General features: G+C 32.1%; 1 protein-coding gene across 1 annotated transcript in view; it reads right to left on the minus strand.

Moving 5' to 3' along the window:
- LOC139485899 (bone morphogenetic protein 1-like) overlaps window positions 1-9,613 on the minus strand; it is a 28,755-nt gene extending 19,142 nt beyond the window's left edge. The window contains exons 1-6 of the mRNA XM_071270555.1: window positions 9,452-9,613; window positions 8,442-8,550; window positions 5,835-5,931; window positions 3,431-3,543; window positions 2,633-2,785; window positions 1,986-2,097 (exon numbers count right to left, since the gene is read on the minus strand). Coding sequence (XP_071126656.1) covers window positions 1,986-2,097; window positions 2,633-2,785; window positions 3,431-3,543; window positions 5,835-5,931; window positions 8,442-8,514 — 548 coding nt within the window. The 5' untranslated portion in view covers window positions 8,515-8,550; window positions 9,452-9,613. The remainder of the gene's footprint in view (window positions 1-1,985; window positions 2,098-2,632; window positions 2,786-3,430; window positions 3,544-5,834; window positions 5,932-8,441; window positions 8,551-9,451) is intronic.
- Between the last annotated feature and the right edge of the window lie 9,666 nt (window positions 9,614-19,279).

The following is a 19,279-nucleotide window of genomic DNA, read 5'->3' on the forward strand; positions in this document are numbered from 1 at the left end:
GATAACAATCTGCTCTATCACTTTATCTGCTGTTTGTTTTCAAATCCCTCCACGCTTCATAAAAAATGAGATGGTCACTTGTTTTAATATCGTATACACTGAATGTATTAATTCATATTTTAATAAAGCTACAAGTTTAATATGTCCTGTTTACAAAAAAAAATATAGTTGTTTACTCAAGGCAAAGTATTTGTTTATAATTTATTAACAGCTTTCTTTGAATTCATTTTTATTGTACATAACTTTGAAATAAAACCGCCATCTTTTAACTTTAAACTTTTAATAAACTAAGACTCAATTGCCATTTGCTTATACATGTATATGTCGTGTACAAGTTGCGATTTTGTACAGGTTATAACATGTACAAAAATATTGTACATGTTATAACTTGTATAATGGAAAAATACAAGTTATTATAACATGTACAAAAGTACCTCATACATGTTATATATGTTACAAATATTGCTTAAGAATGGTTTTAACTTGTACAAAATTTAAGATAAATCTTAATGAAGTAAAATATACATTTAAATTCACCAATGCATAAAGAACAACAATAAATAGGACAGAATGTGTCTTTTTCTGTGGAGGGCAATGATTACAAAGTTTCAGAAATATATGTTTCATGACTTATGATGGCAAAATGTGTTTTCATGTAATTGTATGTTTTATGTAGTCCATCATGGCTTAAAAAAGTGTGACACTATTTACTTAAAGCTTGCATTTTCTCAATTACAATTACATTAGATACTAGTAACTAAATTCTTTCAAAAATTTTAAGAACGATGCCTAATAATTTGGGGTAATACTCCTCCCTCTTGTTTTATAGCATGCAAATACTAAAACAATGTCTTATATGCTTACTCTGTAAAAGCAAGAGAGAGCTGAAATGGTTTTCATTGGACCACGCTTCATTATCAATATCTTTGGATCTACTCTTCAACATTTTTGGCCTTCAGCATGACTTATGTAAATTTATAACTCAATTTTTTTTATACACTATAAGATCATTGCATGAAGCGAATGTCATTTTGATGTTTTAGATATATATATCCTCTACTTTGAAAGCATGTATTTGTGTCCTTTGAATGTCGTCTGCTGCATGGGCTGGTTGTTGTCTTTAAGACACATACCCCATTTCCATTCCCAATTTTATTTGTAGACACATCTGTCCTGGCTATCCTCTTATGTCTTTTAGTGTCAACTAGAATGGAAGTACTTTACTATTGCCTTCAAAGTGGACACTCACAATTATAATTCATCAAATAAAGATATGTCCATAGACAGTCATAAGAGGATCATAAGACATGTCCTAAGATATATCTTATGACAAGTCTTAGGAATGCTTTGTAATACCGACCCCTGGACATTAACTGTATAAAAAAGGACAAAACACACTAACATGAAGGAACAATAAAAAAGTTATGAAAATATAATTGAGGTCAATAAAAGCATCTGTTGTGATAATAGAAACATATCCTTATTTTTCGATTTTGTACAAGTTAAAACCATTTTCAGCAATATTTTGTACAGATCATAACATGTACGAGGTACTTTTGTATATGCTATAACTTGTATTTTTGCATTTTATACAAGTTATAACATGTACAATATTTTTGTACATGTTATAACCTGTACAAAATCGCAACTTGTACACGACATATATACACCCGTACAGTGCATATATCAACTCATTTTCGTTCAAATGAAAATTTAAAAAGAAAACCATCCAATATCCCCCCCCCCTTTTTTAATGGAGTCGAAAAACACACCAACACACACTCATGAAAATTGACCAACCTAAAAAAAAAAACTACGAAAAACAAGCATAAATAAAAAATAAAGTCAAAACAAATGAGTTTCTTATTAATTTTAAAAAAATCAAACAAAAAGTAAAATAACGGAAATTTCCTTATTAAATGGTAAAATCAAAAGCGTACATTGTAAACACACCAAACGAACAAACAAAGAAAGTAAACACTTACAACAAACTTGTGATAGGCGAACTGAAGGTATGTAAAGCATATTGGTGTTCGATGCCTGCAGAAGATTCGTCCAAAGTTATGGTATCAGCGCAGTTAGGTTTTAGGATGCTGCCTGAAAAAGAAAAAAAATAACATATAAACGAAGCAGGATGTGAATGGGGTTTACGGAACAGAAAATAATGGGACCCCCCCCCCACCCCAAAAAAACAACAAAAAAAACCACAAAAAAACAGAGAATAACGGGGTGTCCAGTATACAGTATTCAAGTACAGAATAGCTATTATTTTTAAAGATAAAAAATAATAAGGGAAAAATTAAAGACTACAGAAATAAAGACCCCTTAACTCGACCCTTATACAGTGAGCAATGAATAAACTACAAGTATATGACGTCATTAAAACATGGATCATAAATGAAGACTGAAATTGCAAAACCAACTTGATCGTTGGAATGAATAAAATCGTTTTTTTGGCTGTCTGTTCGATTGAATTGAATTTATTCGATTATAATTTCATCTTTTTGTTAAACATGTAATAAAGATGACAAAGAATAGAAGTTCGAATCAAGCGAAAATGGCATACCAATATGAAACAAATTCGAATATTCTAAAAAATAAATCGGAAAGAAATTACAACACGTTCTCTTACCTTTAATGGTGATATACTGTATTTTAAATCCTGACCACGTGACAGAGAAGTCAGTCGTAAACCTTAAAAACAGGTATTGTCCAGTCGATATGTAAAATGTATCATCGAGACTTCCTGTATATGTAGACCCCAAACTTGACGACGCACTATCACCTAAAATGTACTTTCTTAAACCAATCATCCGCCCATAAAGACTATAGTACATGTACATACAATGATTACAAGTAAACTATAATATTCACGCAAGCAAGCTTTTTTGAAATATACTATTTTCTGTTTTTTTTTTTTATATAAGTGCATGTTTTTATAGCAGATTTGGCATAACTTGTCGTTGTTGTTCGAATGCTGGACATGCCATCAGAAAATGAATTTCATCTTCAATTGAATTCAAAGAATAACTCTTAAAAAAATGAGTATAACTCTGAGGAATATTTTCTATGTATAATCATGTTTTTTTTTCATATCGCACCTACTAATGGAAACAGAGTTCATTGCAAACCGGTTCTTACATTAAATAAAGGTCATTAAAAGTCAATTCAAATAATGTTATATGTACTACATTGCGTGGATCCTTATACTTAGAATGTCACAAAGTTAATACACAATTCTTTTATGGGCTATATATGTAACTGAAAGTATTTCAATTTTGTGATTCATTTCAAAGCTCCGTGTTGATGACCGTAACTTGGCCTATAATAGTTTACTGTTAAAATTATAAAGTGTTACTTGGATGGAGAGTTGTCTCATTTGCACTCCTATATCTCTTTAATCAGGTAAACATATAGACATATAACATACCATCATAAACTTTCAATTCATCATAGGATGTTTCTAAATTAAAGGCGAGGAAACTTATTGCAACTTTGTCTCCTGGTAATCCCGAATCAATCTTCCATTCACACGTGAGATGGCTGAAATGAAAAGATTTGCTATGGTATAAAAAAAACCTGAAATTTAAAATAAATATTTTAATATGACCTCGCTCCTTATTACAAAATAAGCTTGACGCATGCGCTCAAATTTGAATATGTTTTCGTTATTTTCATAGCATTGGTATTCTAATAATATATATATATATATATTTTAGCAAGTTATGCAAAGCTTTTCGGTTTTAAACTTATTAAAAATGAAAATGTAATGAACAGACTCAAAGGGGATAGAAATGTACCGTGTAACAAGCTGTTTAGATCTTAAACGTCCGTTCCAGTAATTAATTGGATCCAAGTTGTCCATTATAAACAATACGGCAATACTAAAAACTACAACTATCTATGTAATGCTCAATGAACTAAAATATGCACACGGGCACTTTGCCGATATAAAGTAACAACAGATAAATATACATACAATTATAAATAAATTTGGTGTTTTACTGTCTTCTGATTGGTTAAAATTATTAGTTTTATTTTCAATGTTGTCAATTTTGATGGCGACGCGCCCACTCTGACGTTGTGTATTCATACGCCAACATGTGTGTACGTTGTTATTGTTAATATAAAAAATATAAAAAGTTCTTTGAGCCTTATTTTTGATAGAAATTTATTTATAATGAATGGCAATAATTTATTTTGATTTTATTGAACCATAAAACTAATTTTTGACTCTTCACATTTTACATAATCCGCTTTGCGGACAGTCTGCTCTGCCAACCTCCTATGTAAGACCAACTTGTACCCAGTACAAGTTGTTCCTAGAACAAGTTGTCCGTGACAGTATCATCTACAGTTATGTAACGTGCCTATTCTTGTACATTGGTCTTCTAAATAAGAATATCGACAGAACCCGAATTGTATTCCTCATCCACGTATTTACTCCAGGGCGAATACACTATTTTTTGGATGGGGATGTTCTCTAAATGTTCCCGATACCGAATACAAGAATCCCTCTCAAACACCCCAATACCATTGGAATCAACAACTGACTTTCTAGCCAAACGTCTTAATCTGTGTAACTCTTTCTCAAGCGTAAACCATGCATTGCTACACTAAGATTCTACTTAATTGTAACCTTAACGACCAATAAACATTACAGAAACGAGAACAGCAAAACATTAGTTGTTAAGGTATTTTCGCAGCTTGAAATTCGACCAAGATAAATACTGTATGTGTCCTATTAGAATCAAAATATGCCTTCTTGCAAACCTATATGCTCATTTTCACATTTAAATCGCTAACACTCAATGTAAGATATCGACAAATATAATGCCTACCCATGTTAAAATGAGCATAGAGTATGACATGAATTAATTATTTTTTAAATGTAGTTTGAATAGAAAATTGAACGAAACAATACAAAAAACATTATATAAAATATTTCATACTGAATTGTTCTGTGCGTTTTGAAGTATGTTTGTTTATTCTGCATTAATATTGGGAGGATTAAGATCTCACAAAACATGCTTACCCCAATCTGCGTGTTTGCTCCTGTCCCAAGTCAGAAGCCTCTGGCCTCTGTTAGTCTTGTATATTTTTTAATTTCGGTTGGAGTTTAGTGGCGTCAATTTTCTCTGAACTTGTACACTTTTTTGTTCAGGGGCCAGCTAAATACCGCCTCCGGGTGCGGGATTTTTTCGATATGTTGAGACCATTGGTGGTCTTGAGCTGTGTTTGCTCTTTGATCAGTTTATTGTCTCTTGGATACATTTCTCGTTTCCATTCCCAATTATATTCGCAATTTGCAATGACCAATGACATCTTGCGAAAATTACCCTCTTTACATAAATTTTTGCATTGAGAATCATAGCTCACATTTTTACCAAAAATGTTGGCAGAAAATAAGGTCAAAACAATACAATTCTCTAGAAATATTAGTACCAACTCTGACATAGTGTTTTTTTTTAACGATTCAACTTTCCTCACTTGTAGAATATATTTTGTAATTAAGGATATGTTTATACATGTATGTTGTGGGAACTCGTGAATTGATTGTTACTAAATTGGCGGTAACTTGCTATGATTTACAGAATGACTGTAATATTTCGTTGAAGAAAAAATTAATAACATCCATCATGTGGACACTAAATAACCCGTGAAACGGATTATTTAAAATGTTTAATTCTGATTTCCAGTTTTAAGGAGTTAAAAAACGTGGATGACGTCACGGTCACACAAAATTATGTCTACGAGCTGATAGACAAAAAAAAAACTTTCAGCCAATCTGAAGACGTGGTACATCCAGTTAAATTTTTAATGGTACCACTTACTTTGCATAAGATGATGGATAATCGTCAGTAGTGACGGTCTTATAACTGTTATAATCCGCAATAAGAGTCGATACTAGACCTGCACAATCTGCAGAAACTACAAAAATTGAAATTCATTTCATTTGTAAACTTCAGTGACCATTATAAAAATCAAATCTTGAAAACCAAGAGACATAATAAAGAAAAATAAAAAATAAAACTGTCTTTCTGGGTTGCGTATGTTGATGTGTTACATATTTGTTTTTCCTTCATCTTTTACATATATTAGGCCGATAGTTTTTCATTTGAATTGTTTTACATTTGTCGTATCGGTGCCTTTGATAGCTGACTATACGGTATGGGTTTTTCTCATTGTTGGAGGCCGTACGGTGACCTATAGTTGTTAATGTCTGTGTAATTTGGTCTCTTGTGGAGGGTTGTCTTATTGACAATCATACCTCATTTTCTTGTTTATAATTGCACAATTTGACGGATAACCATCAGTAGTGACGATTTTATAAAAGTTAAAGCAAGGCGATACTGCACATGCACAAACACCAGTAACCAGTTACTGTAACGATATGCAAAAATCAGTAAAGCTTTGTTTTAAAAACCTTTTTTTATTTTTTATTCATTAATAAGTGTTTTGATCCCTATTAAATCTCCTTTTCATCTGTTATGCCATCACCTTTAAAATTATAAACAACATAGCTCCTGTGTGCTTACAAAATCTGGTGAATGTAAAAAAATCTAAATATTCTTTCAGGTATGTAAATATTCCTGAAATTCAACAGGTAAATTCAACCCATTACGGTACAGTTTTTCACATTTTAAAAGTCTTGTTCAGTCCTGGAACAGTTTGGAATGTCGCTGTTCTGCTTGCTGATAATTCTTGAGCTGCTTATTATTTACGCTGCTTTAGGTTGCTCTGGTCAAGCATGTTTTTACTTCATTTAAAAATGTGTTGCTTATTTTTATTGCATGCTATGTATGTGAGATTCCAACTTTGTATTACAGGTTGTTTTTAATGTCAAAATGCACTGTTTTTATGTTATTTATATGTTTTTATATTCGGTCAAAAGCTCATTAGAGCTTGTGTTGCTTATTTGTACTTATGCTGAATCAAAATAAAGTTTTCTTATCTTATCTTACTTGGTCCGAGACCACAATTGTCGTCCCTTGATTTTCGTTGTCCACGAATGTAAATGTAGTTCCAAGTGTGGACAGTGTGTTACTTTCCAATATTTTTATACCCCTTCCAGATGTAACTCCATGTTTTATGCCTCAAATAGTAAGTGAAGGGATACAATGACGCTGACAAAATATTTGGGTAATGAATTTTAAAGTATAGTATAAAAAACGAAGATGTAGAATCATTGCCAATGAGACAACTATCCACAAGAGACCAAAAAGACACAGACATGAACAACTATAGGTAACCGTACGGCTTTCAACCATGAGCAAAGCCCATGCCGCATAGTTAGCTATAAAAGGCCCCGATATTCCAATGTAAAACAATTCAAACGAGAAAACTAACGGCCTTATTTGTATTAAAAAATGAACGAAAAACAAATATGAAACACATAAACAAACGACAACCACGTGCACTGAAAAAGTTGAAAACGATTAACAATTAAAAATTAGCACTTCGAAAGCTGTCCAAAGATTGCAAGACCCCCTAAACATAAAATTGTCCATATTTTCAATTAGAGTCGATGAAGTGTTCTATAATTTTGATATGATTTGTCCCAAAAGTTGTACAACACATTGTAAAAACGTTGAAATAAGCAAATAGAAGTGATTGCGAGAACTGGAGTTGTTGTTTATCCCAATTAAGAACATGAGTTTATGTTTATTGGGCGCATGCTGTCCAATCGATATACTTCTTTGGAGGTATTTTGTTGGAGTCTGGGAGTGTTTTTTTTCATAGCAATGTTGTTAGCCTTTCTTTCAACTAGCGGATTTTGCTCAAAATGGCCCTTTACTCCTTCCCACTCACCCTTGCCTTCTTACACACGCAAATTAAATGGTTTTTTTTTTGAAATACTGGTTTCCCTTATAAGCAGTTAATCACGGATATTTACAAGAACGACAATTACATTGAGGTAGTTAAAATATTCAATTTGAAGATGTTCAAGGCTAGTTGATATCTAGCCTACAAGAACGATAATTGTAGAGGAATGAAGTCTATCCTCAACAAATCAAGGTAAATATATTATTTTGTTTGGTTAAAACCTTTGATTTTAGAGAATTGCTTGTAGATTACGTACAATAAATAAATAAATAATATGTATCTGTTCAAAGGCTGAAAAACAACATCGTTCATTAGTGTTTCTAAAATAAACCAAATATATAGAAGAATGTGTTAAAGAAGGGATAAATAAAAACATGTACTTTGATGAATTTTAATATCTCGTGAGTGGAACCACACTTTTGCTAACGGTAGAATAATCAAATTGGGCAATAACGTACCTCTCGGGTTAGGTAACACAATACTGAACAAATGTGTAAAGCTCGCCTGGTTCGGCAACTGGAGTGAATTAAGGATCAAAAATAAAAAAACTGAAGGAATCGCGTGAATTTGAAAATTTCAAGTCTAGCTGATCTATCATAATAAATATACATTACCATGTATGAGGCAGGTACTCAAAAGCACAACTGATATTTCAAGAAAGCGTTGTTTTCGGTTAGTTACTTCCATAAGTCTACGATATATATGTAACTATCGGTATCTAGACTGAAAAGAGAAGAATGAAATGATCAATAAACAAAAATGTGTCCATATAACTGTGCATGGATGTCCCACTCGCACTATAATTTTCTAGTTTTAGTGGACCGTGAAATTGCATGGGTCAAAACTCTTAATTTGGCATTAAAATTAAGATAGATCATATCATAAGGAACACGTTTATTAAGTTTCAAGTTAATTGGCCTTAAACTTCATAAAAAACTATCTTGACAAAAAAAAATTAACCGCAAGCGACACAAACAGACGAACGGGTGGACGAACGAAGGGGCGCACAGGTCGAAAAACATAATTCCCATAATTGGGCCATAAAACAGTAAATAGGAACGTAGAACGTGGAAAAAATAGTCAACTTAATTGACGACACAAAAGAGAAGCGAAAGATGTGTTTTTTCTAAATGCCTTTGTGTGCCTCTTTGTTCCATATTTGCTTGTTTTTATAGTGATTAAGATTGAATACAAGTTTGACTTCTGTGCCCCTATTTTGACATTTCTACCTATTATTTCTGTTATGCCACTTTCTCATATTTAAAAGTATTGTATTTCTAAGCACGCCGTTTTTTTAAGCATGATGGTCATTCCAAAATAACATTTCAACCAGTCGCTACAATTGTTTGACCTGTGTTCTTTTCCTTAATTTCATACACCCGTGCATTTGTACAAACTGTTCTTTTAGAAGGGACGGAGCAACATGTTGTCTTTTACTGGTTGTGTATCACTAGACACCGAATGTTATTGTGCAAACAGTACGTACTCGACGGTCATCGACGATCACTGAATACTACTAAACATCTAATATTCACAAAACATCGAGAACAAATATCAATGTATTCAAATACACACACAGACATGTATAAGAAAATAATATTAAAGGTAAAGAAGAAGTACTCACTTTATTAATTGGTGTGTATTATTGGTATTTGCATTGTTAGGTCCATTTGAAATGAAATTTATTTATTGCGAAACCATTGCAATGTTTTTATAATGTTTTTAAAGTGTGGAATTCAATGTTTGCATCGCTACGGTATCTTTTTACAATTAATAGGTCGTCTGTGAAGAAATTAACAATTAAGGTAAAATCTAGATCAATAACTGTATATACGGCTATACATTTGTACAATCTAATATTTAAAGGTACAAACAATTACCTTTTTAAACATGATAAAGATATTATGAATAGTATTTACAAATGCAATTGCATTTAAATTAGACAAAGTGTGTGTATTACGTATTCAAAGAGGGTAAATTAATCGTATTTTCAATTACAAAAATCACGTGAGAAGTAATTTACTCAATTTTTTTTGTCATTAAAAGTAAATTGTTTTTTTACGGAATCAAACAAAATGATAAATTTTTGAAAACTCAAAACTGACGTAAATAAGGAAGCCGGTTATAAGTGCCACAGTGAACAGTGAAGGAAATGTTTTACATTTTCCATTCAAGCAAAAAGCCCTTGAAATCAATCACCCACGGTATTCGGTAGATTTCGTATGACACAGTCTTTATCAGTTTTATAATTAGTAAACTATATTTTGATTTATACGCTAGCTATAAAGTTCCATATGGCACCCACACCCAAAAATATATTTTCCCGATTAGAAAACATTCTAAAAAGGTTTTTTTTAAGGGGATCTATATAAAAAATGGGGCATGGCTTTTTTGGGGGGTTAATTTTTTTCTTCTAAATTTAGAATAAAAAATAATAGATATTAGTTGCTTTTATTTTCTTTTTCTTGTCAATAGAATCATATTCAAAACAGTGTAGTTGTGGCCATTGATTGACGACCTTAAATTATCCCATTGACTGGGGCAGATTAGGTGAACGTGTGTCTGTAACGACAACTGCTCACTATCAGAGACATATAATCCAATTGTATTATATGTCTCTGTCACTATGTACTTGTTAAACTGTGGGGTCACAATAATAATTCTTTATTCCGTAAGCAAATATACAGCTCATAGGATTAAATACATACACAAATTATACAGTTTACATAAACATATACAGCATTAATATATAGTGGAGTTTGGCATACAATTTACATTGATAATAAAGGTTCATAACAAAATCAAGTGTTACGAATTTTCTCTGCCTCATAGAGGTATTTACCCAGATTATTTAATTCTTTAATATTTCTTACAGATAGTAATTGAACTAATTTGAAGGTAGATGGGTTTCTATAATAATATATCTTAATATATTTACTTCTGACATTTACATATTTATCACACTCTAATATAAAATGATATTCGTCTTCGATTACTTTCTTATTACACATATTACAAACACGCTCATTTCTGGAAATATTAAAGTATCTTCCAGTTTCTACATTAAGTGAATGTGAATTGATTCTATATTTAGTTACATATGACTGGTATAAACTGTTCAATGGTCGATTTAAATAAAATTGCAAAGTATGTCCATCATGTATATATTGATATAAATTACATTTTGAAGTATTTTCAAACAAGAATGTGTCCTCAGTACACGAATGCCCCACTCGCACTATCATTTTCTATGTTCAGTGGACCGTGAAATTGGGGTAAAATCTCTGATTTGGCATTAAAATTAGAAAGATCATATCATAGGGAACATGTGTACCAAGTTTGAAGTCGATTGGACTTCAACTTCATCAAAAACTACCTGGACCAAAAACTTTAACCTGAAGCGGGACAGACGGACGAACGGACGAACGAACGGACGAACGGACGCACAGACCAGAAAACATAATGCCCCTCTACTATCGTAGGTGGGGCATAAAAATGACAAGGCTTCAGCTATATAATTATCAACAATTCTTTTTTTAAATTCATGCAAAAATAATTGACTATTTCCAACACTTTGTGCTAACCATATATCATTAAATCCATACCTGTTTAGTATGTCTCTTATTTTACAACTCCAATTGAGTTTATCATTCGGTTTGACAAAACTAGATTCGTACATATCTTCATAAATACTATTCAATATACAATTATTAGATTCTAATAACTTCAACCAGTAACGTATCATTCTTACATATCTGTTTACATACAATGGTAAACGCCCAAGTTCAAAATACACCATGTGGTTTACAGTCGTTTTTCTCACTTTCAAAATTCTTTTTAGATAATACAAATGAAGCGTTTCTATATCTGCTCCCTTATGGAAACCCCATATTTCACAACCATAATTCACAATACTTGTTACATATGTATCAAATAAGGACATCAAAGTCTCAGTGTTATAACAATCATCATAAATTTTACTCAATAAACAAAATGTAGCCTTTCTACCCTGTTCAGATAGTGTTTTCTGTGTTACAGTAAAAGTACCGTTATAGTTTAATAACAAACCAAGATATACAAACTGATCACACATTTCTATCATTTTACCATTCAAATACCATTTTTCGTTCTCTTTCAGTACACCTTTGTTACGAAAAACTACTATTCTGGTTTTTCTTAAATTAATGTCAAGACCATTCTTGTATGAACTATCATATACAGTGACTATCATTTTTTGTAAATCAGATATACTTTCGCTGAAGAGAACTGTATCATCAGCATACATAAAAAGATAAAGATTTAACAATTTTACTTCATATGGTTCTATTCCTTGTTTAATTAACTCAATTTCTATGTCATTTACATAAATTGCATATAAAAATGGTGATAATGATTCGCCTTGCATTAGGCCAACATTACAATGAAAGAAATCTGAAAATTCACCATCTAATTTAACACAAGTTTTCAACTTAGAATACATTGATTTAATAAGATTCAGTAAATTTCCACTAATACCACATTTTAACATTTTTTGCCATAAAACATAATGTGACACACTGTCGAAGGCTTTGACAAAATCAATAAAACAACAATAGAGACGTTTTCCTTTACGTAAACTTTTTGATACAATAGAATGAAGGGCAAAAATCGCGTCGTGTGTACCATATCCAGGGACAAATCCAAACTGCGCATCAGTCAATATACTGTATTCTTTGCACCACTTTAATAGTCTTGTATTAATGACAGAAGTAAACAATTTCCCAACATGAGACACAAGCGAAATTCCTCTGTAATTTCCTGTTTCATCAACTGGACCTTTTTTAAATAGCGGAACTAAAACACTCTTGACCCATATTTCTGGAAACCAACCTGTAATAAGTATTACGTTAAAAAGTTTACATAACAGTGGCAGTAGGACTAATTTACACTCCTTCAAAAATTCATTTAATAGATTGTCATAGCCTGTTGCTTTTTCAGTTTTCAATTTTTTAACACAAACATCAATTTCTTGCTCCGTAAAAGGTCGGTCCAATTCTTCATAAATGACTTCATTGTTGACTTCTTCTTCCGGTCCGTCGTCAATTTCTTCTTTAGAAACTAAGTTTTTAAAATGCGTCACAAAATCGTTTAACTTTATGTTGCTTTGTATGGCCTTTTTTCGTTTCCTGAATTTTCGATAAAAGTACTTTGGATTCTTTTTTCTCATAGAACTCAACATGTTTCCCCTCTGTTTTTTATATCGTCTTTTTAAACTATTCTCGCTTCGTTTAAATCTTTGTTTAGCAAGATTTAAAATTAGTCTATTTTCTTCACACTTATTTTGGTTAAATTGTTTTAATGAGCGTCTATATTCTATATACAATTGTTTGCAATCATCGTTTATCCACGGTTTATCTTGCCCTATATGTATAGGTTTATAAGTTCGCTTCGAGCTGTTACAATAATCACATTTTAAAACTTTAGTCACTTCTGTTTTTGTATATTTATTGACAATACCGGAGAGACACGAATTAATATTGTTCACAATTTCGTCGATATTCCTTGGCTCGTCGGATAAACTATTCATCAGTTCATTAACTTTATCGGAATTTGCCGCAAGGTCCCTTTTAACGTCATCTTTAAACCCTTCATTCCATTTATAACAATCATATTTTACAGTTTTACAAGTACATATTTCATTTAAAGTTAATCCTTTAAGTTTAAATACAACTTTTAACGGTGCATGACATGAAAAAGTAGTAAAATCACCAATGACAAAATCATTAACAATAGAAAATGAATCACAAGATAAAAGCAAATAATCAATTACGCTACATCCATTCTTATTTTGAAATGTAAAAGTTTCACTTTTTTTCCCAAAACGACCATTACATACTCTTATACCAGAAGATTTACATAAGTTCAAAATTTTACGACCAAATGAATTAGCCGGCTTTATGTCCTCTGTTGTTCTTTTACTTGGTAGATCAGGTTCATAATTAAGTAAATCAGTTTCATTGCAATTAAATACATTTAAATTGTCTTGCATTATGAAGTCATTTTCTAAACCTATTCTTCCGTTGAGATCACCAATCACTGCAATGTTACCTAATACACTGTAATGTTCTATTTGTTCCTGCAAAACTTCAAAGACATCTAAGTCATACTTTCGGTAAAACACATTATTATCAGGGGGCATATATATAGCACACAGGTACAAATCTTTACTATCAAACATAATAACATTGCTTATTTTTAACCATATCATACTATCAGCACAACAATTCAATACTTCAATATACGGATTTAACCACTTTCTATAGAAAACAATTACTCCTCCTCCGTTGCACTTTTCCCTATAAACAAACTTTTTATCATAACCATTTAATTCAAATTCCGTCGGGCATTTGACCCAGCACTCATTTAAGCATACGATATCACAATTTGTTATTTCCGTTAAGAATTCTTTGTCTTTTAGTTTCCGCAACAGACCTTTGGAGATATTCCATGAGCACACATTTAATGAACATTTATTACATTTATCACTTTCAACAGTACTACAGCCATTCTCCGCAAACTCCTATTCCTTCCACAACTTTCCTTCAATGAACAATTTATCCCCTACTAGATATGCCTCTTTATTTTCTTTACGTTTTTCCTTCATCACTGGTATCAATTTCTTTCGTTTTAGTAACACCTCTGTCGGATACTGAGGACTAATTCCAAAACTTGTTTGTCTTAAGCGACCCGAAGCTTTTCGTACCATTTCTCGATCACCGAATTCAGCAAATTTTACCACTATTGGTCTCGGTTTTTCGGCATTCGTCTTTTTCCTACCAAGTCTATAGGCTTTTTCGAGTTTTATGCGCGTTTTAGCATCTTTAATGTTCAACCTTGTCTCGAGAAAATCTGTAATAATTTTGATGCAATTTTCCGGTTCTTTTTTTCCCGCCGCATTCGCCTCCTCGGTATCACCCTGTGCCCCGTTTATCCCGGTATCCATTTCAGTAATTTCCATTTGTTCATCGATAGCAAAGAACAGAAGATTATTACTAAAGTTTTGTTTTTCAACGTCGACAAGTCTATTTTTCACATTTAAGTTTACTGTTTTTGAGGTTTCTATACTTTCAGACACCTTTTCAAGTTTCTTTTTAATAGCTTGATGTTCATCTTTTATATCGGACATAAATTGGGCACTATGTTCAAGCGTACTTATTCTGTCTTTGCAGGATTTCATATCAACATCAACAGCAGTAAATTTCGATTCGTATTTGTTTAATCGCTCTTCAATACAGTCTAGCTTGTTGAGTTTTGTTTCCATCGCATCAACTTTTTTACATAATTCATTAAGTATCATCTCAATTCCGTTTGTTGCTAGATGAGGCGGTAGGGGTGGGGGTGGCGGTGGTGGACTGGGGAATTGTTGAAACTGGTAGGGCTGGCCATGGTACTGGAAATTTGGTGTACTTGATTGAATGGGTGTGTATTGATTAAATCCCTGATTAATCGAATTGTTCATGTTTGTATTCTGATCGTAATTAATAGTAGGTGAGTTGTTGTAAAGACATGAGAATGCCTCGCTGAGTGTATCTGTTAATAATACCTTGTTTTCGTCAACCTTTATGTCACCTGAACACTTTTTCTTCTTTCCTTTTGTAAACAAAGGTTCTCAACACCTAAATAAAGAAATTAGAAAAACTAATCAGGAATAACACGATGTTTTGATTTATATCAATAATATAAATCAAAACATAAAGTTATTCCTGATTAACTTTTCGAATTATTTCAATATTAAAGGCGTTTAGAACCTTTGGTGACCCCACAGTTTAAATTCTATAATAAGTAAGTAGTGAGCAGTTGTTGTTACAGACATACGTTCACCTAATCTGCCCCAGTCAATGGGATAATTTAAGGTTGTCAATCAATGACCACAGCTACACTGTTTTGAATATGATTCTATTTATAATTATACTTTTGAATTGAAACGTACTGCTATTTATTTCATATCCTTATATATATATATAGTAACTTTGGAATTGATATTGATTTAACATGGAAGATTCTTCAAGTCCATGTAAGGATAATGCATACATGACTTTAAGAAAACGGAAAGTTCTTCATAATCCGAAAAAGGATATAAATGAGGAAGTATCATCAGATTCATCACAATTTCAATGTGGACAGTTTAATATAAATACAAGTTTAGAAAGTGACAATGAATATGATCCTAGTAAAAGTTTATTTTCAATGGTGGAAGAATCATCGCCTTTTGCTTGTGGTCAACAAAAAACTAGCAACGTAGTTGAAGAATCAGAGAGTCTTAGATCTTACTTTGGTGTAAGTAAAGGTTTATTTTCAACTTCTGAAGAATCAGAATGATGCAGATGTCCCTGATACAAACAACAATGATGTTGATTTTGTGCCCGACATTGTTGGTGACCTTAATAATAATAATATTGAAATTATTATAGATGGTGGTGAAAATGTTAATACTAGATCTAATAAAAATCTAATAAAAATTATGGTACATTAAATATATATCAATTACATATATTTTTTAAATTTTTTGGGTGGGGGTCCCATATGGAACTCTTACCTTTTTGTCTTTTGAGCGCTTTTCGCTGACAAAGCATATCGTCGGTGCTTTGCTTTTGCGCCAATTGGCATTTCATTTGCACCAAAAAATCTTTCATTTGCGCCACAAACTATATTTCATTTGCGCCAATATTACAGGTAAATACGTATAATACAGGTATTAATAACGTTATTACAGCCACTTAATATATTAAATGACGACATCCTGCAAATGCACGTCTTAAAACTTTTGATTCCTAAAAGCGGGATTTGAACACATGCTAGTCACATAAAGGAGGACATTTTAACCATAGGTCTCAATACAAGTTATAGTTATTGACCAAGCAAGTCGGTATATAGAATTTAATCTGCACAGCTTAGGTGACCCTTATTAACCCGAACGACGTAGGAGTTCGGGTTAAAGGGTCATCCTGAGCGCGTGCAGATTAAATTCTATATACCGATTTGATTGGCCAATAACTGTTTTAACACATGACGTCATTAATTTACGTGAACGTTTTAGATGTGGACGATATTCCGCAATCCACGGATCCGAGGAAAGTTTATTGAAGGGTAAAGAAAGGGGGAAATACGACTTTCATTGGTAAGTTTTAAATTGATAACTTTCTTTGGGGTTTAGAGTTATTGTAAAATTGAGATTTAATGGTAGATTTTTTTTAAATGTTTCTGTTAGATCTATTCCCATTTTTTTATTTAATAAGTGACGATTAAGACTTTGACAAATTGAGTACTTTCAAATCGTTGTATGAAAAAAAAATCATAACTGAAAGGGTTATTGAGTTAAGATTAATTGCGCTTGAATTTCTTTCCATCGATGATATGCTTTATTAGAGAAAGATGAACCGAGGAAGATGTTATATTACCTAAATTTTACGTTTCTCTTTCAAATCTTTTACTCCCCCTCCCCCAAATTTCTTTGTATCTACGTATACTGTATTAATTTTTAAGACACGTCCATCTAAATGAAGTCTGATTGATCTCCAGCTAATCTCCCTGTTTTAAAACAAACTTAAATATGACCCCCTTTAAATTCTATTAAAAAATATGGGGAATAGATATTCAAAAAGTCGTTATAAATTCCACTGAGTCTAAAACTTATCAAAATCAGATTGCTTTTATTCGGATATTCTTAGATACATTTCTTTTTTGGTGGAACTTACTAAAAATTGTTTTAACTATATTTCTGACTTTAAAACACTGCTTTAAGATTTATGTTGTACGCAAAATAAAAAAAAGGAATGAGAAACCTTTCTTTTTTACTATTTTGAAACTACGATATTTGTACGAAGTTCAATTTTGTCGTAATTTCAAGGCAGATGGCGGATTCGGGGTGGGGACGAACATGTCGTTCACCCTAGGATATGGACAAAGTATCGTGTTTTGCCTTAAACTCGTCAATATTGTTTTTAGTCTCGCTACACTCGGTTATATATTTTTTTATTTTAATAGAATAACGCCCCTTTCAAAATCTAGGAACCGCCCCTAAAGGTAAAAATAGATTTGAACTGTGCAGTATATCTGAGGTAGTTAATGCACACCTTTGCGGTGCATTATCCAGATTATAGCACAGTAAGAACAAAGAGATTTTACCCATGTCATGTGTTAATAGCAATTATTGTCAAACAAATAGGAATGAGTAGTAAGAGAACTACAAGATAAGTTGTAGAAAACTTACTAGAAGTAAATAGAAAAGATATTTGACGTCTTATTGCGTGTCAATAGACGTAGCTCTATCTAATTCATTGTGGAAGCATTCAACTATTTAGAGGACGCTTTTCGTTGATGTTAAGAACAGACCAATCGGTAATCCTTGTGTGAATCCGCTACTCTAAATTTTAGATGAAGGAACCGGCCGGGTTGTGACGAATAAAGAACAGACGTGATCATTTATACACAAAAGTCATGTAGTAGAGTTAATATGTATATATTTCAAATTGATTCTCTGTGGAAAGCGAACATGACTTCTTTTGTCTAAGAAAAAACAATTAATCCTTTCTTAGGAAAAAAAAATCAATCCTTTAAAATTTATTGTAAAAAGCCATCTGAACGACATGCATTCCAACGTTTTAAATTTTGGCTTACGTCTTTGAGTGTGTAACGTTAGGTGACACCAGTATCGTGTGACGTTTCAGATGCATTTAGAATTTCTTTCTTCAGAACTTCCATGAAATATAAAATTTAATGTTATGTGACTGTTTTGTCGGACTGAACGAGCACAAACCGCTGTACGTTTACATGTACCTGAAATGTGTTTCTTATTCTAGAAACAATTCTAAAAAATAATATTTCTAAAAAGCAAAAGGCTACCATAGTTGATAATATGATATATCTTTATCATTTTACCAAGCAAGGATTATCTGAAAATAAAAAATCGCAATACAAAGATCAGATTTGTGGTGATCAAAATTAGAAACTGTAATTATTTCATTTATCAAAAATGTAATTCAAGCTGATAAGAAATACTTTTTAAGAACTAAAGTCCATGCTTTTCATTAGATCTATATTATCGGGAGTAAAAAAAAAAGCAATTTTTGTTTTATAACAAGAAAATTGGTTGGACTTTAACGGTTTTTAGAGCTTTAGCGGAACTTGTTATTGTGGACTTTAACGGCGTTTTCTTGTGGACTTAAGCGGAGGTCATTTTGTGGACTTTAGCGGCGTTGTGGACTTTTAGCGGCAATTTGTTGTTTTCCCCAAGAGACCAAAATGACACAGAAATTAACAACTATAGGTTACCGTACGGCCTTCAACAAAGCCCATACCGCATAGTCAGCTATAAAAGGCCCCGAAATGACAATGTAAAAAAATGTAAACGAGAAAAATAACGGCCTTATTTTATATGTATACAAAATAAACGAAAAACAAATATTTAACACAT

Source organism: Mytilus edulis, chromosome 8, assembly GCF_963676685.1.
Source record: "Mytilus edulis chromosome 8, xbMytEdul2.2, whole genome shotgun sequence".
NCBI lineage: Eukaryota > Metazoa > Mollusca > Bivalvia > Mytilida > Mytilidae > Mytilus > Mytilus edulis.